Source organism: Bos mutus, chromosome 7 (genome assembly GCF_027580195.1).
Source record: "Bos mutus isolate GX-2022 chromosome 7, NWIPB_WYAK_1.1, whole genome shotgun sequence".
Classification (NCBI taxonomy): domain Eukaryota; kingdom Metazoa; phylum Chordata; class Mammalia; order Artiodactyla; family Bovidae; genus Bos; species Bos mutus.
The window spans coordinates 99,471,317-99,497,833 of record NC_091623.1 but is presented as its reverse complement, the minus strand read 5'-3'; the positions used below and the strand labels follow the sequence as shown (position 1 = coordinate 99,497,833).

At 37.8% G+C, this 26,517-nt stretch overlaps 1 protein-coding gene, 1 non-coding gene and 1 pseudogene across 2 annotated transcripts in view; 1 reads left to right on the top strand and 2 right to left on the bottom strand.

Moving 5' to 3' along the window:
• The window catches only part of LOC102270211 (uncharacterized), a 162,024-nt gene that overhangs the window by 29,915 nt on the left and 105,592 nt on the right, over positions 1-26,517 (top strand). The gene's annotated exons all lie outside the window — the stretch shown is intronic.
• On the bottom strand, positions 10,055-11,182 carry LOC102272679 (mortality factor 4-like protein 2; annotated as a pseudogene).
• On the bottom strand, positions 16,918-25,744 carry SPINK9 (serine peptidase inhibitor Kazal type 9). The gene is made up of 4 exons (XM_014480395.2): positions 25,690-25,744; positions 24,914-24,942; positions 18,002-18,126; positions 16,918-16,963 (listed from the first exon to the last, which is right to left on the bottom strand). The coding sequence occupies exons 1-4, from the start codon at positions 25,742-25,744 to the stop codon at positions 16,918-16,920; spliced, it is 255 nt and encodes an 84-aa protein (XP_014335881.1).

Below are 26,517 nucleotides of genomic sequence, written 5' to 3'. Positions count from 1 at the left end.
AAGGCTGCAGTCCAAGGATACCTTAGTGACTGATGTAATGCAGTGAAGAAAACCACCATTTCAAGTTATTATTAATTTTTGTTTTCGAAAGTGTCAAATAGCTTGTAAATGTTCTTTCATTCTGGATTTATTACTTTAAAAAAGTGGCAGAGGATGAGGAAACCTAAATAAACATCCAGAAACATTTTATGCTTCTTTCCTTCATAAACAATACATTTTGGAAATAATTAAAATGAAACATATGTATATCTTAAGGTCAATTGTAATTCTGTTCTGTTTCTTTCAGTAGTACTAATAGGTTCTGTAAGATGATCACTTTGAAATTATTAGACTGTTTTAGTCCATATAATTTATTCTTCAAATCTCCTTTGAGGTTTATAGAACAACAGAACTGTTTTAGGTTTAGCAAAACATTTGTGCCATTTGCCAGTTTTAAATGGCAAATATAGAACAAAAAGCACAATCTTTTTTTAGCTGTTAGCATTGTCCTAGAATGTGTTGTATAAACTAACAGGGAGTGAGTTTCCTGCCAATAGAAGTATTCAGCATGGCTGGGTGGGTCACCTGGTGGGCTTCCTGGTGAGAGAAGTTAAGCAGTGGCTGTGTGGATGGGATATTTTATGATTCTCTGGCACAGCTTATACTGTGAGAAAAAGAACATAATAGATCTGAAAATCCTATACATCAGCAGAATACTGTTCTTTAGAGCAAATGTGTAACACTTTAAATCCCCTGAAACACCTTTCAGTTATAAAGGAAAGCTGTTTATATATTTAAATTTGGAATTAAAATGTTAATTTTTGGAACAGGTTTTGCCTACAGGTTCATCACTTTGAAATATAATTACTCCTGGTGGCTGTTTCTTATAAGAAAGATATTTTTATATTTTAAATAATATACTAGTGTTATTAATATTATAATATATTAATATTAACTTTTGTGAGCTATTCCTGATTTCATGCCTTTGGCTTTTTCAGTTAAGTCTGATAGATTCTAAATACAAAAACCTGGTCCGTGTCTGTCTTCTGTGAAATATAAGAAGGAAATGGACCTCTGAATTATAGAATTGCACATAGCTCTATTCATTGCCTGTAAACCGGAGACAATCACACAAACTCTGCATCTGCAGTGATGAAAGATTAAAGCAATCATCCATGTTTAGTTTATAGTATAATGTATTATGGGCTTTCCCTGATAGCTCAGTTGGTAAAGAATCCATCTGCAATGCAGGAGACCCTGGTTCAATTCCTGGGTCAGGAAAAGCTGCTCGAGAAGGGATAGGCTACCCGTTCCAATATTCTTGGGCTTCCCTTGTGGCTCAGCTGGTAAAGAATCTGCCTGCAATGTGGGAGACCTGGGTTTGATCCCTGGGGTTGGGAAGATCCTCTGGAGAAGGGAACGGCTATCCTCTCCAGTATTCTGGCCTGGTGAATTCCATGCACTGTATAGTCCATGGGGTTGCAAAGAGCTGGACACGACTGACCAACTTTCACTTTCCCTTTTCATAATTATTACAAATAGTTTGGGGATAATTTTAGGGATTATGTTTAGCTGTGACTTCAGTTATACATCCAGATGACATAAAATATTCATCAGTATCTCCTACTATCCCAGGGTTTCCATTCTGAATTTGTAATTAATTTTTGAACACCTCTACCTGAATATTCTGCAGTACCTTCAACTTATCACGTATCCAAAATTAAACTCATCTTCTTCCTGTTGATCTGCTTCTAGCATTTATTTATTCTGCTGCCACATGTTGTGTCTCTATAGTTTTTTAGGTCTTAGGATGGATGCTGGAGTTAAGTAAAACATTATGCTGGCCAAGGAGAGCTACAGACTCTGCTCGAGACAAGAATTACAGTATTTCTTGAAAAATATAACATTAAGTTCAAAGGGTTGAGGTACGCTGAGAACAACCAATTTTGCACCTGGTTTTATAGAAGACTGTGGCTGAGAAGTAATCATCAATATGTCCTTCAGAAAGGGAGACCCAAACAGAGAAAGTTAAATAAAATTTCTAAGACCATACAGCTAGTAATTGATGAATATATTACTTGAACCAAAGTTTGTGACTTCAAAGAACATATTCTTAACTTCTATGCTAATGTATTATTCTCTACTTATAAGGCTTAACCTCAAAGAGAGTTAAGGAAAATACTTTTTATTACCACATACATGTATACTCTAAAATATATTAATAATTTTCACTCTGAATCAAAATGAAAATTTAAATCACATTCTTCATCCTCTAATGAGTAAGTAGAGAAACATGGCATTTTATAATAATACTTGCTAAACATCCTAGAATTCTTATTATATAGGAAGGACTATGTTTAGCCCTTTACAAAAATTATAGCATTTAAGCACATAGAAATTCAAATAGGTAGGTACTATAACACTTCTTACAGTATAAATGAGAAAGCTGAGGTCCAGAAAATTAAAGTGATCTGTCCTAGTCATATAGTGACAAGGCTGGGAACCAACAGAATTCTGTCTGACTCTAAAGCCAGTACACTTGACCACTGTTCTCTATTGACTCCACTTAATAATGGTTTGAATTTAAAATTCTTTTAATAGAACCAGGTTTGACACTTGAAGGGGTAAATACTCAGCTTCATAGCAAAACTATATTATATCAGATTTATCTCTGATTCTAGAAAAATTATGCTAAAACATGTCAAGATACATGGAAGACCTTTTGATTTTTGAGATAGAAAAATTCATCCCAATTTTGAGATAACATAAAAGTAGTAGTTCTATAGCACATGTTGTGAACTGACCACTTTCTATAATGAAAATCGATTATTTTTGGAAAAATATGAGTTTTACTTCAGTTTTTAGTGTGTGCCAGGTGACATGAAGTTCTCATCAAGGCTTTGAATCAGTATAATACTCAGGTTCCATTACTCAGCAGAGGTTTGAATACTATGATCGCTCTTTTGGATTAGGAATGGAGTATGAGGAAAAGGACCCTGAACAGAGACTCACGAGTGGTTTTTCTAGTAAGTGATGCCAGGTCATATTCGGTATTCAATAAATATGGAGTAGATAAATAAGTGATATATTTTTAAATTCTTAAAATTTTATATCAGTTATGGGTGACTGAGTCAATTGAATTCTACTGAATAAGGTGAGAATATTGACTCAGGTCATGAATGGGCTGGTTTGGGCTGTTTTTTTTCCCCTTTTGAATAGAGATTTTTTTTTTCCATCAAATCAGAAGCCAGATAGATGATTTTCACTTCTCAGGGATCTCCTGGTATTTCTTATATAGTCAGGAAGTTGGTTTATATGAATTTTATGGTCTACTCCCAAGCTAAGATTATATGATTCAGTGATTTCCTGATGGAGAGAGAAAAATGCTTTAAAAGAAAAATGAAAAGAAAAAAAACAAAAAACAAAAAACTTGCTCTCTTTTGAGATGAAAGAATCTCAATTTCCTGGACACAGGTTCTTAGTTGAGATTCTGATAATAAATGAATGTTCTAGTACCAAGAGAGACTGTTGCTCTCACGATGCTGAAAGTGCCATAGGGCAGTAAGGTGGAGTCAAGAGGAGTGAACTGCTATTATCAGCCTAGCCCATTTGAGGTTTTCATTATATCCTAGCCGGATGTGTCATCTCTATTAAGAAATAGCTGCTTCCCAGAACAGGACCCTGGAACAGGTTCAAAAGACTTAATGAATCATGGGAAATATTTCCTTGTAAAATATGATTACATAATATGACCCAGATTCTACTTTACATTTGGTGCATAAACAATTGGCTTATGCAATTGGATGGTGTATAAACAATTCTTCAGTGCTTTCACATATATTTTATTTGATTCACGTGTAAGACCGAGTTGGCTATTACTGTCATCTCCACTTTATAGAAGAGGAAATTGGGTTTTAAATAAGTTAACTCACTTAAGATATTAGAACTAGTAAATGTCTGAAATAAGTCTTAAAGACAGCTTCCTGGGTTCCTCATTTTCTGCAACAGTGCCATTTTCGTTCATTGATAAAGTGATTAGTGCAGCTATTAAGACCAGCCGTCTTGGCCCTTTACACAGAGTCCTCATCAACTGGAAGCCTGCAGGTCTGTTCCATACTGGACGCAAAGCAAAGAAATTCAGTCGTTGTCTTTGTTGATTAGGCTAAAGTAGAGATGCATGCCCTACAGTAGAAAATGGCTTTCTCGAGAGCCCCATATTTTGTGGTGGAAGTGGTGCTAATGATGGAACTAGCTGAATAACTATTGGGGATATAGTTACTCTTTTTTGGAAGTTATTTATTCAAGTTTCTAAAGGAGAAGATCACTGGCATCTTCAAGCACCAGTATAAGGGTCAATGTGGATGTCTTTAAGAATCCCATGGTGCGTAAGCTGGGCTCTCCCTCATGTTTTGACCATGACTGCTTTGTCTCCAAATAGGGCTGACCTGAAGAAATCAAGTATAGTTTAATGTATCAAGAACTCTTCGCACCCAGTAACAAGGGGTTTACTTAGCTTGTTGTTGTTGTGAAGTTGCTCAGTCATGTCCGACTCTTTGCAACCCTATAGACTGTAGCCTGCCAGGCTCCTCTGTCCATGGGGTTTTCCAGGCAAGAATACTGGAGTGGGTTGCCATTTCCTTCTCCAGAGGATCTTCCTGACCCAGGGATTGAACCTGGGTCTCCCACTTTGTAGACAGATGCTTTTACCATCTGAGCCACCAGGGAAGTCTTAGTCTTAGTCTTACTTAGCTAGTAATATCATCAACTGCACTGACATTTTCCAAAGGAAGAGAAGCATTTGCACTTCTCACTATGCCAAATATTAGGAAGTAACTTACTTATCTTGACCAATATTTCAACAAAACATTCTTCATTTATGATGTTTGCTAAGTGCTACAAGAAAACTCTTGACAGTGGAAAATGACGATTTCAAAGAGCTGTTGCATGGCTCTATGGCAAGACCACTGGTAAGTGGAAAGGACTGGTAGCTGCTCTTGCCTTTTGAGTTCAGGAACTAGAAAGTATTCTGCATAACATTAATGGACATGGTTTCTTTGGCGTGGAAGCGCTGTGCCAAATAGAACTCAAGTTTGTCTTCCCAGAAATGAATAACGATTCCAGAATCTGGTGATATGAGCTGCTATAGGAATGGGGATTATGATGTTGACTAGAGAACATGGTGTGGCAGTGTTTAAGAGCTTGAGCTCTGGGGTCAAGCAGAACTCTTGTCGATCATAACCCTACCATTTCCCGTTTATGTTGGACAGTGTATCTGTCATCTGTAAACCTTACTTTTCTTAAGTGAAATAAAAAGCAGATTTATTCATTAACTTATTGTTCTTTTTAGCTCCTGTCATGCTTCAGAACTAGATTAGAAGCTAGACTTACCATGATAAATATTATAAACTTTTATTTATATAAATTTATTATCAGAGTTTTGTGAATTAAAGGAGGTCGCTATGTACAGCATTTAGCATAAGACCTGTTTGAAGGTTTTCTTCAAGTAATAATATTAAACTCAGGAAGTACAAAAGAGCTATCTTTAAAATACTAAAAAGTTTCCCAGTTAGACTTTTTATTTGTGGCTCCAAGGGACAAGTGAGAAGGTAAATAATATACAGTAAATCTAAGCATGATAAAAATAAGAAGTTTTGATAGTAAGAGTTGCCCATTAATGATTGTCTCAGAAAGGTGGGAGTTCCTTCTCACTCAGGGGGACCCAGCCCAGAAGAAACTGCATGAATATCTGTTAAGAATCTTATAATGGCAATTCCTGCATTGAGTCGTGATGATTGTATTGTATTCTTTTTCATATATTATACATTTTAAACAGTAACAATACTTATTATTGAGTGTTTATACCATGCTATGAATATTCTAAGCACTTATCATTCATGAATTCATTTAATCCCTACAAAAATTACATGAAAAGGGTACAAACAGAATGCCAACATAACTAATGAGAAAGGAAGTTGAGTCATAGAAATAAAAAACATGCCAAAATTCAAACAGCGTTCCAGTGATAGAGTTAGAAAATATTTCTGTAACTTTCTCGCCGTGCTCCTTTTGCTCACTCTCTGATATAAGGCTTCATTTTGTGTCCAGTTGGTAAAATACATGATACTTCAGAAGCAGAAACTCAGTCCCTATCCTATAGTCGCCTCAGGCATTCTACTAGCATTCTTTAAGGATTTGCTTTCATGTCACTCCTTTGGTATTTAGCTTACCTGAAGAGTCAGCAAGCTGATGCGTGCCTACTAGTGATTTCCTATTAGCCAGGTACCTTAAGCCAGTTTTATCAGGTTTTTTAATGGGAAATAAGCCTCTGCTTCATGGGTATTTTTCATGTGGAAAAATACCAAACCCTCAGGTTGAGCACTTACATTAATCTCCTTGGGGATTTTTAATCTCATACCTTGTTTCTGAGTCTAAGTTAAAAAAAAAAACAAAAAAACACATTGCTTAGATGGAAAAGTATGAAGATGGTTCTTGCCTTCTGAAATGGCACAGATGAAGGATATTCTAGCTATAACTGAAGTCCTTTTTTGGCAAAGAAATGACTTTTCTTTCCCACATGCATCTGTACTTTTCTCCAAGTACAGAATTGCCTTCCCCATTGAATTGCATTCCCCCAAATGCATTTTTCATAAGCTATAAGATACTCAATAATGACATATATTTCAGTAGCATGGCATAAAGTTTAGGAAAACTCTTTAGGAACTAGTGTGCTCAGTGTGGGTAGGGGGAGAGGGACCTTCCCATGTGGCTCAGTGGTAAAGTATCCACCTGCCAATACAGGAGACCTGGATTCGATCCCTGGGTCAGGAGGATCCCCTGGAGGAGGAAATGGCAACCCACTCCAGTATTCTTACCTGGAGAATCCTATGGACTGAGGAACCTGGTGGGCTGTAGTCCATAGGGTCACAAAGAGTTGGTCACAACTAAAGCAACTTAGCATGCATCCATGATTCACCTGTAGCCCCTTCTCTTTGGGAGAAGTGATAACAGCTAGCTTAAAGACTACATTCTGGAGTCTATATTTCCTAAAGAGACCTTTTCCCTGAGAAAAAGAATATGTTTAAGCTTATTGCAAATCTTACAGAGGTATGTGTTACAATTGGCATCTTTGTCTTCAAGATGTTATACATTGTTATGTGCATCATGGAACAGCTCCATCACTGGCCTCCAGTGCTGTATGGCTTCAAGTCTGCTCCAGCTAAAGATCATTATGAAGAAGAGATTAGGAAATATATGGCCCTTTTCCATGAAGATGACATTTCTTCCCAAGAGGAATATGCATTCTAATTAAGTATCTATTATTATTTCATTGCTCTCCCAAAACTAAGCCCTAGTACAACATTTTAGAATCTTAACTGAGACTTACTTCTTTACCCCTTAACTTCTGCCACCAACTTGCTAAAGTTTCACCTGCTCTTCTGCACAGACACACATTGGTATATTTTTGAAAAAAATTGAAGCCACACATAGTCTTCTGAGTCCTTCATCAAAATTCTTGACTCCTGCTTTTTGCTTACTACCCATATTCTTAGAAAAAGAAAAATCCTCTATAACCCAATAAAAAAAGAAAGAGGAGTGGGGAGGGTGGTGTGAGGAATAAACTAGGACGTTGGGATTAAAATATACACACTACTATATATAAAATAGGTAACCAGCAAGGACCTATTATATATCACAGGGAACTAAATATCTCAATATTTTGTAACCTGTGAGAGTGCAAGTTGCTCAGTCATAACCAACTCTTTGCAACCCCACGGACTATACAGTCCATGGAATTCTCCAGGCCAGGTTGCTAGAGTGGGTAGCCTTTCCCTTCTTCAGGGGATCTTCCCAACCCAGGGATCGAACCCAGGTCCCCTGCATTGCAAGTGGATCCTTTATCAGCTGAGCCACAAGGAAAGCCCAAAATTACTGGAGTGGGTAGCCTATCCCTTCTCCAGTGGATCTTCCTGACCCAGGAATCAAACTGGGGTCTCCTGCTTTGCAGGAAGGATTCTTTACCAACTGAGCTATCAGGGAACCTGTAAGGGAAAAGAATCTAAAATATATATGTGTGTGTGTGTGTGTGTGTGTGTATGTGTACACATAACTGAATTGCTGTGCTGTATACCTGAAACTGACACAACATTGTAAGTCAACTGTACTTCAATATAGATAAATAAAAGGCAAATGTATCAGAATTGACGTCAGAGTAGAGGATTCCAAATCACTGGGCCGGCTTTTTCTTTACCGCACTGTTCAGGCCATGCCGGGGACTTCCAAGAGTTCCTTAGAATGATGTTTGAGGACCCTTGGTTTTCATGAGTGGTTCTTAAATGCTAGTACCTGATTCATAGGAGACTTTTGGCCATTCCAAGGCAAAATGAGAAAAAAATAAGAACCAGTAAGTAATAAAAAGAATGCAAAATTACAACTATTATTTGATATTAAGAAACAGTTATGAAAGTACATTGTAATTTTTATCAATGTCTTTATAGAACAAAATTGGCAATGCTACATTGGATTACCCATTTTTTTCCCAGTTATATATTTTTTTTAAGTTACTGTTTATACTGGTTATTTTAGGAAGTTAGGAAAGAAAAAAGAAACAAGAAAAATTAAAAAAATATTCTTATGATATAACATTAAGCAAAATAGAATACAAACAAAACTGTATTTAGGATATTATTACTGATATAGGAAACTCTATATCCAGATAAGTGATAAAAATGATGTTTTCTAAATATTGTGGGTGATTTTTTTGTCTTAGATTTATATTGTGCTTTTTACTTTAATTTGCAATAAATAATTATGAAAAAAAATTTAACTGGTCTGTGAAACCCAGAAATCTCTGTATCACTGGATCAATATTTGAGGTCCTTTTTTTGACCAACAATTTCTTTCACAAAATGTCCTTAATTCTTTGCTTTGCTTTTCATGGGAACTTTCATAGAGATATTCAGGCCATTGCATAATGTAATGCACTATTACATTAGTGCATTACTAGTGTAATGCACTGTGCCAGTCTGCATCCCTTTCTCCATAACGTGGGCCTCTGTATTGGGTTAGTTTCCTAGTCTACTTAGGACTATTTTTGGAAAGGAGTAAGTCTCTGTCCTTGAGGAAAAAGGTGTCAAAGAGACCTGTGGATATTGGAGAAGACAGGATGCCTTAAAAGTAAACATACTGATGCTTTGCACTTAGCAAATCCTCTCAAATTCAGGGCCAATTTATACCTGAGACCATCTACTTTTTTTTCCCACTTTTTCCTCCTTGTCTTTTCTCTATTTCATCATGTATCGTACATGCAAGAGTATATGTATTAATAATACACAGGTACAGTTTAAACAATAATCATCAATAACCACAGCACAAATGCTCATATACCTATCACACAATATAAGAATAGCACAAGCTGTATCTTTGATATCTTTTATGTCTTATATAAAATCATATAAATTTTATATGCCCCTTCCCTAATTCCCATTCTTTTTTTAATTGCTTTGAAATTTAGAGACAAATTTTGTTTAAAATCTGAAATACAATTCCTAAAACATCAACTTCTCCAGAAAACTGTGGCTATACAATAGTGCATCGCCTCTCTCATGTTAGAACGTGCATTAGACTCAAATGCAAAAACTATGGACCAAACTACCATCCTTCAACAATTTGAACGATATTAGCAGAATGTTCAAGCAACACAGATGAACTTTCAGAGGATGGGCTCTTTTACTTCAAGCACTATTAAAAAAGCACAAATGCTTGGGTTTTCAGGTATATATATATATTAAGTTGAACCTTTGGAACTAGGAATCAGGGCATTTTTTGCACACAGTTTTAACACAGAAAATTGTGTAGTGTCAAAGAGGTAGAACCACAAGCATTCAAGCAATGTTGTCAAGTAGGCAATAAAATGTTCTAGTCAGTGTTTCTTCTTTGTCTAATTACTGCCTGCACTGGTAGGAACTTTGAAATGAGAAAAGGAGCCTGTACTGCTTTTATTTTCTGTTTAGAACAAAACAGAAAACTAACTGAAGCATAAGCCCTGTTATACATTAGCATTTTTAAAGAACATCAGTTATGCAAGAGAAAGACTAAGAACAAAAAGAGTGTTTACAGATACCAGACATAGCAGTGAGTATTCAGTAGACCCTCTCAGGGCTTTGTGGTGGTTCTCAGCAGAAGCCACTTTGTAACCACTGGCAGTAAACAGAGACAGCATCTTTCACCAGGTATTTTAGGAAACCATGCAAACAGCCCAGAGATCATGCAAGACTCTTCTCATCAAAGGGCGTATGTGCCAACATTGCTGCAGTTCTTACAAATAATCTCAGTAGGTGTGGTGCTGCCTAAACCTGGGACACTGGCACATCAGGGTGAGCCAAGAGGATTTTGGCATATTGGAGTCTCTAAAATGTGGAGAGCAGCTGAGTGCCCAGTATCACATTGAAATACTCTTCTATTCCTGTCACAACTTTATTAACCACATACTCCTTATCACCAACATTTCCCAGCAATTTCTTGCAATTTTAATACTCTTTATAGCTTTTGTAAATGCTGTGTAGAATAACATCTACATTTTTCTTAGCAGAGAGTTGAAACAGCTGCTTCTGCCTAGTAACTTTTGGAAGGACTGATGCTAAAGCTGAAACTCCAGTACTTTGGCCACCTCATGTGAAGAGTTGACTCAGTGGAAAAGACTCTGATGCTGGGAGGGATTGGGGGCAGGAGGAGAAGGGGACGACAGAGGATGAGATGGCTGGATGGCATCACTGACTCAATGGATGTGAGTCTCAGGGAATTCCGGGAGTTGGTGATGGACAGGGAGGCCTGGCGTGCTGCGATTCATGGGGTCACAAAGAGTCGGACACGACTGAGCGACTGAACTGAACTGAACTGAACTGAGTCCTCAACAAGCCATGATTTTAACTCTTCTGGAATCTTTATTTTCCGTTCTACTGTTAAATGCCTCCTAACTTTCAACAGTGAGCCCTTTTCTTCCAAGGTGGTTGAAGTGCTTCACTAGTGTTGCCACCATCTCCATTTCCACAAGGCTTCTGTTTGTTCATTCTTGTCTTCTTCATGGATCTTGAAGGGGGGTTCTCTGCAGAGCAACAACACCCCCACCCCCATCTGCCTGGGAGTGCTTCTTCAGATTCTTCTGCTGGGGACCAGCTGTCTTCTTTCCTGAAAAGACCCCTCTCATCTTCTATGCCCGTTGCTTCTAGTTGATTTTTGAAAGTTATGTTTTGCATATTGTCATCCACAGGTTTAAACACCCTGCTTTCCCAAGCTCATTCCACCCTGTTTTCATTCTATCCAGTAATCCTCTTTCTTCTTTCCCTTCTAAGAACTCCTGGTGTTTTCACAGGTAGAATCTTACAGATCTTCTGGTGTGGTCTGGAGAGATGAGGTGGGAGACACAACCTAAGACACAACCCATCCCTATAATCAGGGATATTCTGCAATTAGGATCAGACCTTCTGATCATCACTGTACAGCTAACTTAGCTTTTCTGGTGGTAGTCTTTTTGTCCTGACCTCCAAGCAGAGTGTTCTTCAGGCAAGTATTCAGTCAGTTAATTTTCTAGAAAGTTGTCTGAGTGAGGTTTTTACCTTTTGAGTTTGCCACTGCTGCTGCTGCTAAGTCGCTTCAGTCGTGTCCAACTCTGTGCGACCCCATAGGTGGCAGCCCACCAGGCCCCGCCATCCCTGGGATTCTCCAGGCAAGAACACTGGAGTTGGCTGCCATTTCCTCCTCCAATGCATGAAAGTGAAAAGTGCAAGTGAAGTTGCTCAGTCGTGTCCGACTCTTAGCAACCCCATGGACCGCAGCCTATCAGGCTCCTCCATCCATGGGATTTTCCAGGCAAGAGTACTAGAAGCCCCTAATTCTCATTCTTTACTGCATCTCCTGCTGCCAGCTCCCACCTAATTCAACCAGTCTTCCTCTCCTCCGGCAAAGACACTTATGCAACCACAGACTCTGGAAACGTTTTTCTGTCTGTGGAGGAATTCAGTTCTCTTGTTCTCTGCCCTTTGCTAAATATTGGTTTCTTTTGTTATTTTCTGGCAATGCAGAATTTAGTGTGGGACCCCTGATGCCATTAGGATGTTGAAAACATGGCCTTGATTATATTCACCCTGTTTATTCTGATGTTTTCTTTTTTGACAGTTAAAAAATTATATATATGATGTTTGTCAGGCATTGCCTACTATTTTTCAGGCAGTGCAGAAACAGATAGACCAATACCCATTTTAGATACAAATATAAACAGGACCAAAGTTCTTGCTCTTGAGCCTCAAAACCAGAAGATATATATACAGATATAGATATAGATATATATATAGGTATAGATATATATAGATATAGATATATATTTTTTAAACCAAACATGAGGACCATCTTTTCAGAAGTCTTTTTAAAGTTCCTGATAGAAGACTGTGTGTTTTTATTTCATTGCAGTCAAACTACTCTGCTGACTTCTGTGGCTCTGCTCTGACAGGAGGTTCATAGTTCTGTCTCTTAGGGTGGGGTCAGACATGGGTAACAGGGTGGGGCTGGAAAGAAGACAGAACCTGAAATAGAACCATCCATTGTGTTTAGGATACAAATTTAGGGCAACCACAAGTTTTTGTTCTGTTATTTTTAAATCATTTATTAATTTTTTGGCTAATTATATGCCAGGCACAATAGTATATGCTGTATGTATAGTGGTTCATACCAGTTCATGAGCAGCTGCTTTTGCCCCCATTTTGAAATGCAAGAACTGAAACTCAGAGGTTAAATCACTAACTCAAGGTTTCTCAGAAGTAGCAAATGTAAATTTGACCCCAAAGTTCTCTTTCTTCAAAATCCCTCGTCTTTTTTTTCAGCTTTCTTAGAGTTTTTTAATCTGTGTTTTCTTTAAAATTGAGATGTAATTGATGTATAATATTAGTTAATGTATACAACATAATGATTAGACATGTATATATACCATTTTGCAAAATGACCACCACCTTATCCATTGTATCACAGATAATTTCAGTCTGACTGGGGGACATGTTCATATCTAAAGAGCGGCAGCAAGCAGATGGTAGTCCAGGCAATGTGTAGGCCTCATAGATAAACTGGAGCCCAGACAAGCAGTCTAAAAACAGGCAGACAAGGGAGGTGAGCACCACAGCAGAAGTCTGCCAATATATTGGGGGTGTCAGCCACTGGGCTTCATTTCTACGAGCAGTAAAGCAGAGAGGAAGAGAGAAACAGGGAGCACAACGTGGAAGGGCAGAGAGCCAAACGGTCTGGCTGCTGGGCCAGTTATAGAGGTGGGGCTTCAGGTGGGATCTCCCACATGAAGAATGAGATTCAGGAACTGGGATTAGGGAGCGTGAAACCCCAAAACTGGGCTTGTTGATGGATGAGCCATGGAGGACTTGGCTGGGCCTGGCCGTAGTTCTTTTAACCTCAGAACCTATTTTTGAGTGTTAAATGCCTTACATCCCAGGAAGGAAGTGCCTAGGAGTCTGGCAACTGGTAAGGATCCAGTAGCTTTCAGATCTCTCCAGAAGCATTTTTCAATACTCTAGTAGTTCGTTTGTAGAGTTTTATTAGGCACTCTTAAAAAGCTTAATTTTCTGTGAACTCAAAGTTTCTTTTCTTCAGAAATTCTGAAAAGTTTTCAGTGTGTGTCCATGTAGATATTTTGTTGAGGTGTGTTTTTCTGGCTCTGGCTTACATTTCCTTGATCTGTACTATTATTGTTAATTAAAATTCCAAAGTCAAAGTCAGTGCTTCCACTTAGCTTATTTTCGGAGAGAGACAGGAGTTACTTGTTCCAGGAGGACAGGTTTATTGGATGTAGTAATACCTGCTTTGCTTAAATATGAGGAAGAAAAAGAAGCAGAATGAGATTTCTTAGAATTTGAATAGGGAACATGTTTTGACAATGTATTTAATTTTTACTTTATTTTATTTGGTAATCTTTAAAATTTGATGGCAGTTTTCACGCTATAAATCATAAAGATTGACTTACAAGACAGTGTTGCAAGATATGAATATAGAGAACAGGAACATAATGGAGAGTTTTAGGCTGTGGGTGTGCAAGGTAACCACCATCTCTGTCTTTATGTGGCAGTCTCTAGGAAAACAGTCATTTGCTATTATTTGTGTGTCTGTGGATTCTGTTTGTAGGTACTTGACTAACCATTCAGAGCTTCGGTTGATATAGAATGCAAACAGATGCAAAAATTTCAGGTGAATCAGGAAGTGACATCTGACTTCAGGGTTATCTGGGATAAGACACCATGGTTTGCTTCCTTACTTGTTGATAGAAGTAAAATTCAGTTAATTTTAGTTTAATTAAATTAATTTATAAAGCATTATTTGAACACCTGCAGTGTGCCAGCTGTGAGCTCACAATGTAACAAAAGAGATAGATATTTATTAAGCTAATGAGAATATAATGTGAAACATGCTGATCTAGCAGGACTGAATACATAGGAGGAGATTTTTAGAGAAGATAACCCTGGGGCTGAATCTTTAATGAGTGAAATTGGTATTGGAAATTGAGAAAGAGAAGTACTGGAAGAGGGAGCAGCATGTAGAAAATTGCAGAGTTCATGCAAGGTTCTAAGAGTGGTAAGCAGTTCGTATCAAAATGTGGAGTGGAGAGGAATGCAGATGGAGAGCGAGGTGGCCAGTACTAATGGAGGACTAGGCAGTGATACTCACTAAAACAGTTTTTGCAGGAAGATGACAAGATGAGATTGGTGTTTCAGAAATACCACTTTGGAAGTAATTGGAAAATAGATTGTGGGGAGTGGATTATAGAAGGGGCTTGGGAGGAAGAGTGGTTTAAAAATATGAACTCACCAATTGTTGGTGTTAGTTACTTTGTTCTCTCTGCTTGTAGTGATGCTTCTTGCTTCTTAGCACCATGACTATTGCCTCCCACTCTACCCTCAACTCCACTCCTGCACCAGAGATCATTTTCTGCTTAACTAGTCTCAAGATTCGCCATATACTCAAACACACACATATTTGACTGGTATCTTATTAATATTATTATTCCTATGTAATCTTAAAGCTTCAAAAAAAAGAATGAATTTTTATATTTGCTTATTGATGCATTTCTAGCATCTAACAAAATGTGGATATTTAATCAGTATTTGGTGAAAAGATAAATGACATTCAAGTCAGTATTTTCAATTTCTTTAAAGAGTTTCTCTAAGGAGTGTTTTTTTCAAAACACTCAGGAAAACAAGAAAATAACCACTACAACAAACAGTATCCTACTTGAGTTCCTACTTCATGCCATCGTGGTGGACAGTCTCAGTCCCTAAATTTCTGATGGATTTGTGAAATCAGACCACAGTTCAAAAGAGTTTAACTTTTTCTCCCTCTTTGCAGAGATTTCTCCTTTTCCCTCTTTGCAGAGATCACATAGTTAGATTTTCATATGTTATATACTTATATAATGTGACTCTGTTATAATACAATTGAAATGTTGCTTAATTTTGATTCAGTGTTACTAAACATATTTGTATAATATCACTTTTGTACAGGATGCTGTACTAAGCATGGAAAATAATTTTTCCACAGAATGTAAGCTCCAAGAGGATAAGACCAAATCAATTCTATTCACTATTATATGCTACCAAGTCTAACACAGACTCAAAGTATAATAGATAGGCATTAATAGATATGTGTTCATTGAATAGATGTACAGATAGATTTAAAAGTTTTGCAAGGCACACTCTGTTTTGGGGAACAAATAATATGATCTTTGAAATAAATAATAATATAATTTGGGGGATACATAATGTATTAGTAGGATTTCAAGTTTCAGGTCCTGGGCCTGAGATCAGACTTTAAAGAAAGAAAAACATGGGAGACATCAACTAATTCATGGGAACTTGCACAACTTTCCTGGATGTGTTTACTTGAAATGTTTTACAGACATATTCTCTGGGAAGAAGTAGCAGTCTCAACCCAGGGTTGCTTTCAGTGTCTTAAACACAAGAGACATATAGCAAAACAGTATTTCCTGATTGTTGTGCTTGAAGTCTTCCTCTTTATGTGTTAAGGAATTTTTCAGGAATAGGCCAGAACTAAGTTATGCACAGAGAATGTTTTCCTGGCCTGGGCAAGAGAAGGCACCAGCTTTAGCTCCTTTGATTTTTCTGGTTCCTACTTTGTTGTTGTTCAGTCTGACATGACTGAGCAACAGAGCGAAATAACAACATGCTGATTTTAATTTAATATTGTTGTTATGCTTAGTTGTGGGGGGCAGTGCGGACTGGCATTCTTTATTTTTATTTTATTCTTTAATTTTTATTGGAGTATTTGTTGCCATTCAGTCTCTCAGTCATGTCTGACTCTTTGCGATCCCATGGATTGCAGCATGCTAGACTTCCCTGTCCTTAACCGTCTCCCAGCGTTTGCTCAAACTCATGTCCATCGACTCAGGATGCCATCCAACCATCTCATCCTCTGTCATCCCCTTCTCCTCCTGCCTTCAATCTTTCCCAGCATCAGGGTCTTTTCCAGTGAGTCAGCTCTTCGCATCAGGTGGCCAAAATATTGGAGCTTCACTGCTGCTGTTGCTGCTGCTAAGTTGCTTCAGTCGTGTCTGACTCTGTGCGACCCCATAGACAGTAGCCCACCAGGCTTCCCCGTCCCTGGGATTCTCCAGGCAAGCACACTGGAGTGGGTACTACTAGTCTTAATTGGCCCCTTTCCCCCAGGATGTGGCCCTAAAGTTGTCTTATAGAGATTACACAAAAGTGAAACAAATCTAGAAGATTCAACTCCTAAACAAAAAGTCAGACATATATTTATTTCACTTTCTTTATTTTACAAGCAAATCAAGACATAATAGTGACAAGATTAGGTAATATGGTATAGATTATATGGGAGAAGAAATGTGTCTCTTGTGTTTGTAATCATAAGACTGATTCAACATTTTCCAAAGTGTACAAATTTAAGTTTGTTGTTAGTTTTCCTGTGGAGACAAAAATAGCAACAAATGAGAAATGCTGAGGCCATAGGCATTTCATTAGCATCCGAATTTCACCAGTGAGCCCCTCAAAATGTAGCCAAGTCTCTCCATTTATTGATGCTTTTAAAAGGAGTGACAGCAGTTTAGGGATTTTTTAGCAGCTGGTGCTGATTACATAAGGATGAGGCTCATAATACATCATAGTCAGTTTATGTCCCTAAAAATATATTTTAATGGATTTTTTATTTAAAGAAGATACATGTAAACCTTTTTTTATAAGAGTTCATAATTTTTTCTTAATAAAACAGAATCAGAACAATATACCATATATACTAGATGCTAGTTTTCATTCATGTTTGTTTTAAAAGTACTTAAAGGGAACTGTAAGTTTCTAAATACACTCTAGTATATTAGTCATCATTTCGTGCTTTTTGAGCTGATACTAATATATCTTTTGGATGATTACTTTGTAATCTTTAAACTGCTTTTGGTTATGTGATTTTCTAAATTTAAGTTTATTATACTTCCAGCATACAATTTTTTTTTTTTTTTTTAGAAATCATACTCAGAACAAGTTCTTTAGGTTTTTCTTGTTAAGGAGCTCTAACATATCCAGACTTAGTTGTTGAAGCTGAACAATAAATACAGCTCATCCTAGCAGTTGTGGACTGGCATGCCTAGATGGAGGGATATTTCTTTTTCCCTGAAAATAAACAAAGCATTGGCTGAGAGCCAAACTGGTGAATTTTTCATGGGAAGAGTTTAAGCAATAGATTAATAGGTGGAAGTTGAACTGGATGACCTTTAAATTTCTTTCCAAGATTCCTTCTGTCTAAGCTTCTCTGCTCTTACTGCCAATATGTAGTGACACAGTAATACCAGTGACGCCCAAATCCTGTAAATTATGAGAATTCTATTAATCAGAGTCAGCATGGATGACTCACATATTCTATACCATAAACAACTCCTTCTGTTTCAAGTACATTGGTCTTAACACGTAATTATTAACCCTTAAATGTAGGAAACTATTTCAATACTTACTCAACTTCATAACAAAAGTAGCAATCATTGTCATAAGTTTTGCCATCAGATCCACAAATTGGTGCATATATTTCATAACAAAATCTTTCTTCTGATGGTAACATTTTATATTTACTACAGTCAATCTGGAAATACATATAAAAAGCCTTGAATTCCTTAAGCAAAATTTTTATTCTCAGGATTTAGGATTTTCCAAGCAAGTTCAGAAAGCTCTCAGTGCATTTGTATCTTATTCCAATTGTCTTTTCTCATCTAACCCCAAGATACAGTAAGTAAAAAAAAAAAAATTATATCGTATATATAATCACTCATGATAAACTTCTTTATAATAACTGGTAACTGAATCATTATTTATTTTAAAATAGAATCTTTTCCACCATACTGGTTGATGCATCTGTTCTCAACACATGTAGCATATTCACAAGTACAACCATTCCCATGGGATCAGTTTTCTACATGTCTCATGTAGTACAGTTTGCTACTTCTTTCTTTCACTTCAAAAGTTCTGCCTGATTGTAAGTATGAGATATATTATTATAACTACTATAGTTATAAGAACTACTGTATCATAGCAACATTTGCCATTAATTATTGGTAGCAAGGTACTTGATATACACTTCACTAGCGCATAGGCAAACAGATGTATTTTAACATTGTAGTTGAGATCCACTAATCTCAGTTTCTGGAGCCAAAGCCAAGGTGATAAGTTGCCTGCAGGAGCAAGTAGGCAATTACCAAGAAAGAATTTTCTAGGTTTTTAATCTTTGAGCAAATTGTGGAGTGTGGACATTAAAGTCAAATATGTTGGAATTCAGATCCTGACTATATAACCCTGGGACAATTATTTTCCCTCTCTAAGCCTTAATTTATTTATCTGCAAAATGAAGGCAGTAATAACTGTATTGTAATATTAAAGTAAAACATACATAACTGAGAAGATATGTATGAAATACTTAGCAGTACATGGCATGGTAAATAGTGAATACATGATAGCTATTAATTTTGTTCTGTGGCTTTACTTCTAATTCTACACTAACTCCAGTTCTTTACCAAAGACTCTACATTTCCAGCTCCTTCTGTCCCAGAGTTTCAGACATCATATTTTTCTTTTTTTTTTTTAATTTATTTTTATTGAAGTATAGCTGATTTACAATTTGCAATGTTGTGTTAGTTTCTGGTATACAGTAAACTTTAAGTTATATAGACATTGAATATAGTTCGCTGTAGTGTACAGTAAGACCTTATTGTATACTCATTCTATATATATTAGTTTGTATCTAGTAATCTGCCCCCCACCCCTGGAAACCTGTCTGTTCTCTATGTCTGTGACTCTTATTTGGTTTCAAAAATAAGTTCACTTGCAGACATGATATTTTTCTAATGTTTGAATATCTCCACTTGGATAACTCAAAATATGCTTAAGTTCATGTTCCCCTTCAGATATGTTTCATTAATTCATCCACTCCTTCAGTTACTATACTTTATGAACCTTCTAAACTTTAGAGCTGAGGTGAGAGCTGCCAATACAAAGATTACTAAGCATGACATGATGGGAGAGGACTTCAGGGGCTAGTACAGCTTGGTGGAAAATGGAACTGCAGTGTCCCATGTCAGGTATGGCTGCCCTGTGGTTTGTCCTGGGACAAAAACAAATTTCCTTTTCATTACAAGGGACTGGAATGCAAAAGTAGGAAGTCAAGATATACCTGGAGTAATAGGAAAATTTGGCCTTGGAGTACAAAATTAAGCAGGGAAAGGCTAACAGTTTTGCCAAGAGAACGCACTGGTCATAGCCAACACCCTCTTCCAACAACACAAGAAATGACTCTACACATGGACATCACTAGATTGTCAATACCGAAATCAGATTGATTATATTCTTTGCAGCCAAAGATGGAGAAGTTCTATATAGTCAGCAAAAACAAGAGCAGGAGCTGACTGTGGCTCAGATCCTGAACTCCTTATTGCCAAATTCAAACTTAAATTGAAGAAAGTAGAGAAGACCACTAGAACATTCAGGTATGACCTGAATCAAATCCCTCACACTTATACGGTGGAAGTGACAAATAGATTTAAGGGATTAGATCTGATAAACAGTGCCTGAAAAACTATTGACAGAGGTTCATGACATTGTACAGGAGGCAGGGATCAAGACTATCCCCAAGAAAAAGAAATGCAAAAAGGCAAATGGTTGTCTGAGGACAAATAGCTGAGAAAAGAAGAGACATGAAAGGCAAAGGAGAAAAGGAAAGATATAGCCATTTGAATGCAGAGTTCCAAAGAATGGGAAGGAGAGATAAGAAAGCCTTCCTCAGTGAACAGTACAAAGAAATAGAGGAAAACAATAGAATGGGAAAGACTAGAGATCTCTTCAAGAAAATCAGAGATACCGAGGGAACATTTCATGCAAAGATGGGCACAATAAAAGACAGAAATGGTATGGACCTAAGAGAAGCAGAAGATGTTAAGAAAAGGTGGCAAGAATACACAGAAGAACTGTACAAAAAAGATCTTCATGACCCAGATAATCATGATGGTATGATCACTCACCTAGAGCCAGACATCCTGGAATGTGAAGTCAAATGGGCCTTACGAAGCATCACTATGAACAAAGCTAGTGGAGGTGATAGAATTCCCGTTGAGCTATTTCAAATCCTGAAAGATGATGCTGTGAAAGAGCTGTACTCAATATGCCAGCAAATTTGGAAAACTCAGCAGTGGCCACAGGACTGGAAAAGGTTAGTTTTCATTCCAATCCCAAAGAAAGGCAATGCCAAAGAATGCTCAAACTACCACACAATTGTACTCATCTCACATGCTAGAAAAGCAATGCTCAAAATTCTCCAAGCCAGGCTTCAGCAGTATGTGAGCTGTGAAATTCCAGATGTTCCAGCTGGTTTTAGAAAAGGTAGAGGAACCAGAGATCAAATTGCCAACATCTGCTGGATCATTGAAAAAGCAAGAGAGTTCCAAAAAAATCTACTTCTGCTTTACTGACTATGCCAAAGCCTTTGACTGTGTGGACCACAACAAACTCGAGAAAATTCTTCAAGAGATGGGAATACCTGACCACCTGACCTGCCTCCTGAGAAATCTATGCAGGTCAGGAAACAACAGTTAAAACTGTACATGAAACAACAGACTGGTTCCAAATTGGGAAAGGAGTGAATCAAGGCTGTATATTGTCACCCTGCTTATTTAACTTACATGCAGAGTACATCATGAGAAATGCTGGGCTGGATGAAGCACAAGCTGGAATCAAGATTGCTGGGAGAAATATCAGTACCCTCAGATATGCAGATGACACCACCTTATGACAGAAAGTGAAGAAGAACTAAAGAGCCTCTTGATGAACATGAAAGAGGAGAGTGAAAAAGTTGGCTTAAAGCTCAACATTCAGAAAACTAAGATCGTGGCATTCAATCCCAGCACTTCATGGCAAATAGACGGGGAAACAGTGGAAACAGTGACAGACCTTATTTTTCTGAGCTCCAGAATCACTGCAGATGATGACTGCAGCCATGAAATTAAAAGACACTTGCTCCTTGGAAGAAAAGCTATGACCAACCTAGACAGCATATTAAAAAGGACAGAGATTATTTTGCCGACAAAGGTTCATCTAGTCAACACTATGGTTTTTCCAGTAGTCATGTATGGATGTGAGAGTTGGACTATAAAGAAAGCTGAGTGCCAAAAAATTAGTGCTTTTGAACTGTGGTGTTGGAGAAGACTCTTGAGAGTCCATTGGACTGCAAGGTGATCCAACCAGTCTATCCTAAAGGAAATCAGTCCTGAATATTAATTGGAAGAACTGATACTGAAGCTGAAACTCTAATACTTTGGCTACCTGTTGTGAAGAACTGACTCATTTGAAAAGACCCTGATGCTGGGAAAGATTGAAGGCGGGAGGAGAAGAAGGTAACAGAGGATGAGATGGTTGGATTGTATCACTAACTCAATGGACATGAGTTTGCATAAGCTCTGAGAGTTGGTGATGGACAAGGAGGCCTGGCATGCTGCAGTCCATGGGGTCACAAAGAGTTGGACACGACTGAGTGACTGAACTGAACTGAACTGATGTCAAGTATATGCCAGCATGATTTCACTTCTTGCCTGTTCAAACCACAGTGCCAGAATTTATATCATATGTAGTGTAAGCAGGAAACTCCTAAGGTTTAATATTAATTAACCTTTAGTGCCTGATGAACTACGGACTGAGGTTCATGACATTGTACAGGAGAGAGGGATCAAGACCATCCCCATGGAAAAGAAACACAAAAAAGCAAAATGGCTGTCTGGGGAGGTCTTACAAATAGCTGTGAAAAGAAGAGAAGCGAAAAGCAAAGGAGAAAAGGAAAGATATAAGCGTCTGAATGCAGAGTTCCAAGGAATAGCAAGGAGAGAAAAGAAAGCCTTCCTCAGCGATCAATGCGAAGAAATAGAGGAAAACAACAGAATGGGAAAGACTGGAGATCTCTTCAAGAAAATTAGAGATACCAAGGGAACATTTCATGCAAAGATGGGCTCAATAAAAGACAGAAATGGTATGGACCTAAGAGAAGCAGAAGATATTAAGAAGAGGTGGCAAGAATACACAGAAGAACTGTACAAAAAAGATTTTCACAACCCAGATAATCACGATGGTGTGATCACTCACCGAGAGCCATACATCCTGGAATGTGAAGTCAAGTGGGCATTAGAAAGCATCACTACGAACAAAGCTAGTGGAGGTGATAGAATTCCAGTTGAGCTATGTCAAATCCTGAAAGATGATGCTGTGAAAGAGCTGTACTCAATATGCCAGCAAATTTGGAAAACTCAGCAGTGGCCACAGGACTGGAAAAGGTCAGTTTTCATTCCAATCCCAAAGAAGGGCAATGCCAAAGAATGCTCAAACTACCACACAATTGCAGTCATCTCACACGCTAGTAAAGTAATGCTCAAAATTCTCCAAGCCAGGCTTCAGCAATACGTGAACCGTGAACTTCCAGATGTTCAAGCTGGTTTTAGAAAAGTCAGAGGAACCAGAGACCAAATTGCCAACATCCGCTGGATCATCGAAAAAGCAAGAGAGTGCCAGAAAAACATCTATTTCTGCTTTAGTGACTATGCCAAAGCCTTTAACTTTATGGATCACAATAAACTGTGGAAAATTCTGAAAGAGATGGGAATACCAGAACACCTCATCTGCCTCTTGAGAAACCTATATGCAGGTCAAGAAACAACAGTTAGAACTGGACATGGAACAACAGGCTGGTTCCAAATAGGAAAAGAAGTACGTCAAGGCTGTATATTGTCACCCTGCTTATTTAACTTCTATGCAGAGTACATCATGAGAAACGCTGGACTGGAAGAAACACAAGCTGGAATCAAGATTGCTAGGAGAAATATCAATAACCTCAGATATGCAGATGACACCACCCTTATGGCAGAAAGTGAAGAAGAACTCAAAAGCCTCTTAATGAAAGTGAAAGAGGAGAGTGAAAAAGTTGGCTTAAAACTCAACATTCAGAAAACGAAGATCAAGGTATCTGGTCCCGTCACTTCATGGGAAATAGATGGGGAAACAGTGGAAACAGTGTCAGACTTTATTTTGGGGGGCTGCAAAATCACTGTAGATGGTGATTTCAGCCATGGAATTAAAAGACACTTACCTCTTGGAAGAAAAGTTGTGACCAACCTAGATAGCACATTAAAAAGCAGAGACATTACTTTGCCAACAAAGGTCCATCTAGTCAAGGCTATGGTTTTTCCAGTGGTCATATATGGATGTGAGAGTTGGACTGTGAAGAAAGCTGAGTGCTGAAGAATTGATGCTTTTGAACTATGGTGTTGGAGGAGACTCTTGAGAGTCCCTTGGACTGCAAGGACATCCAACCAGTCCATTCTAAAGGAGATTAGTTCTGGGTGTTCATTGGAAGGACTGATGCTAAAGCTGAAACTCCAATACTTTGGCCACCTGATGCGAAGAGCTGAGTCATTGGAAAAGACTCTGATGCTGGGACGATTGGGGGCAGGAGGAGAAGGGGACGACAGATGATGAGATGGCTGGATGGCATCACTGACTCGATGGACGTGAGTTTGAGAGAACTCCGGGAGTTGGTGATGGACAGGGAGGCCTGGCATGCTGCAATTCATGGGGTTGCAAAGATTCGGACATGACTGAGCAACTGAACTGAAGTGAACTGAACCTTTTCATTCTCACACATCTAAAAAATCATGAAGGATGGCTTGAACTCAATCCTGACTCCAAAATTTACAGTCTTAATGTCTTATTTTCTTTAACAGGGAAACCAAAATTTTTGACTCAAAGAAGTGGAAGGGACTGCCTGGGCCAAAGGGTCATGCAGCTAGAAAGCAGTAAAGCTAGTCTAAAGCCCAAATTGCCTGGTAGCTAGCTTAAGTTTTTACTACCACACCTAGATTTTCTCAACAGTAGTCATTATTTAATGAGTAATGAAAAAAAGGTTAAGTTAAAATCTTCATTCTTTAAGATAGAGAACAAAGATGTATGTGACCCATTTAAACATTTTAAGTCATGACTTGTCCTTCCTGAGCTTTACTATGTGTCAGGTACTGTGCTAAGCCCTTTTTAAATATTACAGCTTTAAATTTCACACTATTGTGAAATATGAGGCAAGTATTGTTTCGCATGGGCACACTATCAAACAGCTAGAATTTAATCAGCACCTATTCATTCTCATGCTAGGTGTCTAACCACTCTGTTCTGCCCCTTCCATTTTAGAAAGGTCTACCTACAGTTTTTAAAAGAAACAATTTTTGAAACTTAAAAAATAAACCTTTAAACATGTAGAAATTTAATTAATATATAGTGTTGAGTATTTCTTTACTGATACTGGCCTTTAAAATTATACAAAAGTAGTACTTTCATGTCAAGATGAGCATACAGACCTGTTCATGGTGTTTGACGCAGTCTACATCTGTAAGATAAAGACAAAGAAATTTAAATTCTGGAAGCATTAATCTTATTAGAAAACTAATCTTTGATTTGTTTCAGCTCTCAGACTGTCATCAAAATATAAGATTCACTTCAAAGCTGTATAGCATAATATTAAAGGTTGAAGCTCTTCACACAGAACTTTTCATTTTCTTTTTTGAAGTAGGTTTAGAGTGTAGCCCAAAAGATGATATAACTATTATAATAATGAGTTTGTGCTGTTCTTTCCTACTTCATAATCTGAATTTAGGGAAAAAAATCCACAAGTTTTATATTTTGAAAGTGTCTGCTGTTATGTAACAAGCCTAGAGGCAGAAATCGGACTAGCAGTTGAAAATTCTAGGGAGGCAGATTTCAACTCAGTAATGGAAGAAGAATTAAAGTAGTCCATGCTGCCAACTGTAGATTGCCAGTCATGGATCGAATTGTTTTATGATTAAATGAGATCCCAATAAAAAGTGATATTAAGTCCAAGGATGCATTGGGTAGACATTTCCCAAAGAAGTTATGCTCAATGTTTATATGGATGGCAATTTGGCCTTGGTTGACCATTTAGGTCCACTTGCACCCTGATGATATAATTTGGTCATTTATTGGTACAAAGAAAAAAGTGCATTTCAGAAATTTTCCTTTATTATATGTGTTGTATATATTTCAGAATTATATGGATAGAAGATAACATGAACTCTCAATATCAGGGCAGGGGCAGGGTTATGAGGGAGATACTCACTGAGGATGGTTGCAAGCGTCAGGGCTGAGAGCAGGACAAAGGCTGTTGTTCTCATGCTGCTGAGGTGGCCAAGGGCAGTCCAGTGGAGGAAAAAGAAGTCACTTTCTGGTGTCTGCACAGCCCAAATGGGTTCTGCCTTATATATTGTCAAGAGTTCTGTCTCAGTTGTGAAATAGCTATTTCCAGAAACAAGCCTGGGAAGAGGGCAGAAACATCTGCTAAAGAGGAATGTTTTTTTTGTTGTGAAAGACAGATGATTATATATGACATTTTAATAGATCATAGGACCCAATAAAGTTGGCATTGTTTCCTCACCTCTTTAAGTTTGTGTGCTTTTACACCTGTTACACAGTCTGATTTTCATAACAGATAGTAACTACCGTTTTCTTTGTTCTACAGATAAGGGAATGAAGTCACAAGGAAGTTAAGTAATTTCACTGGGTTTACTACATATTCTTTGGTGTACTGCTTTTTCTAGGAAGAGTCATCAGTATGGCAGCTTTATAGGTTTTAACATTTTCTCAGGTTCCCCTCTTTCCTCTTCTATCCTCTAGAACCAAAGGGGGAAATGTTGGCAGTTGAGACCCTGGACTGGGAACAGAGAAAAGGTATCAGCATCCAAGTCTTGATTCAGCACAGACAGGCAATAATTCCTGACTTTTAGGAAGAGGGTAATTTCCCCCCAAATCCCATTTTGGGGAGATGGTATAATGGGTGGAGCTGGTGAGCACTCACACTTCATTTACCCATCAGATCTCTGGTGAAAGCTTCTTTATCAAGAGCCCTTAGGAGGAGGATTTCCCCAGAGCCGATAATAAAGAGGTATAT

Excerpts from the sequence above, each read along its gene's own strand:
- SPINK9 (XM_014480395.2), bottom strand. The coding sequence starts at position 25,744 with ATGAGAACAACAGCCTTTGTCCTGCTCTCAGCCCTGACGCTTGCAACC. Across the intron at positions 18,127-24,913 it reads GCGTCAAACACCATGAACAG|ATTGACTGTAGTAAATATAA; the intron begins GTCTGTATGCTC and ends ATGTATTTCCAG. Across the intron at positions 16,964-18,001 it reads TACTTTTGTTATGAAGTTGA|GAAAACTAACAACAAACTTA; the intron begins GTAAGTATTGAA and ends TTGTCTCCACAG.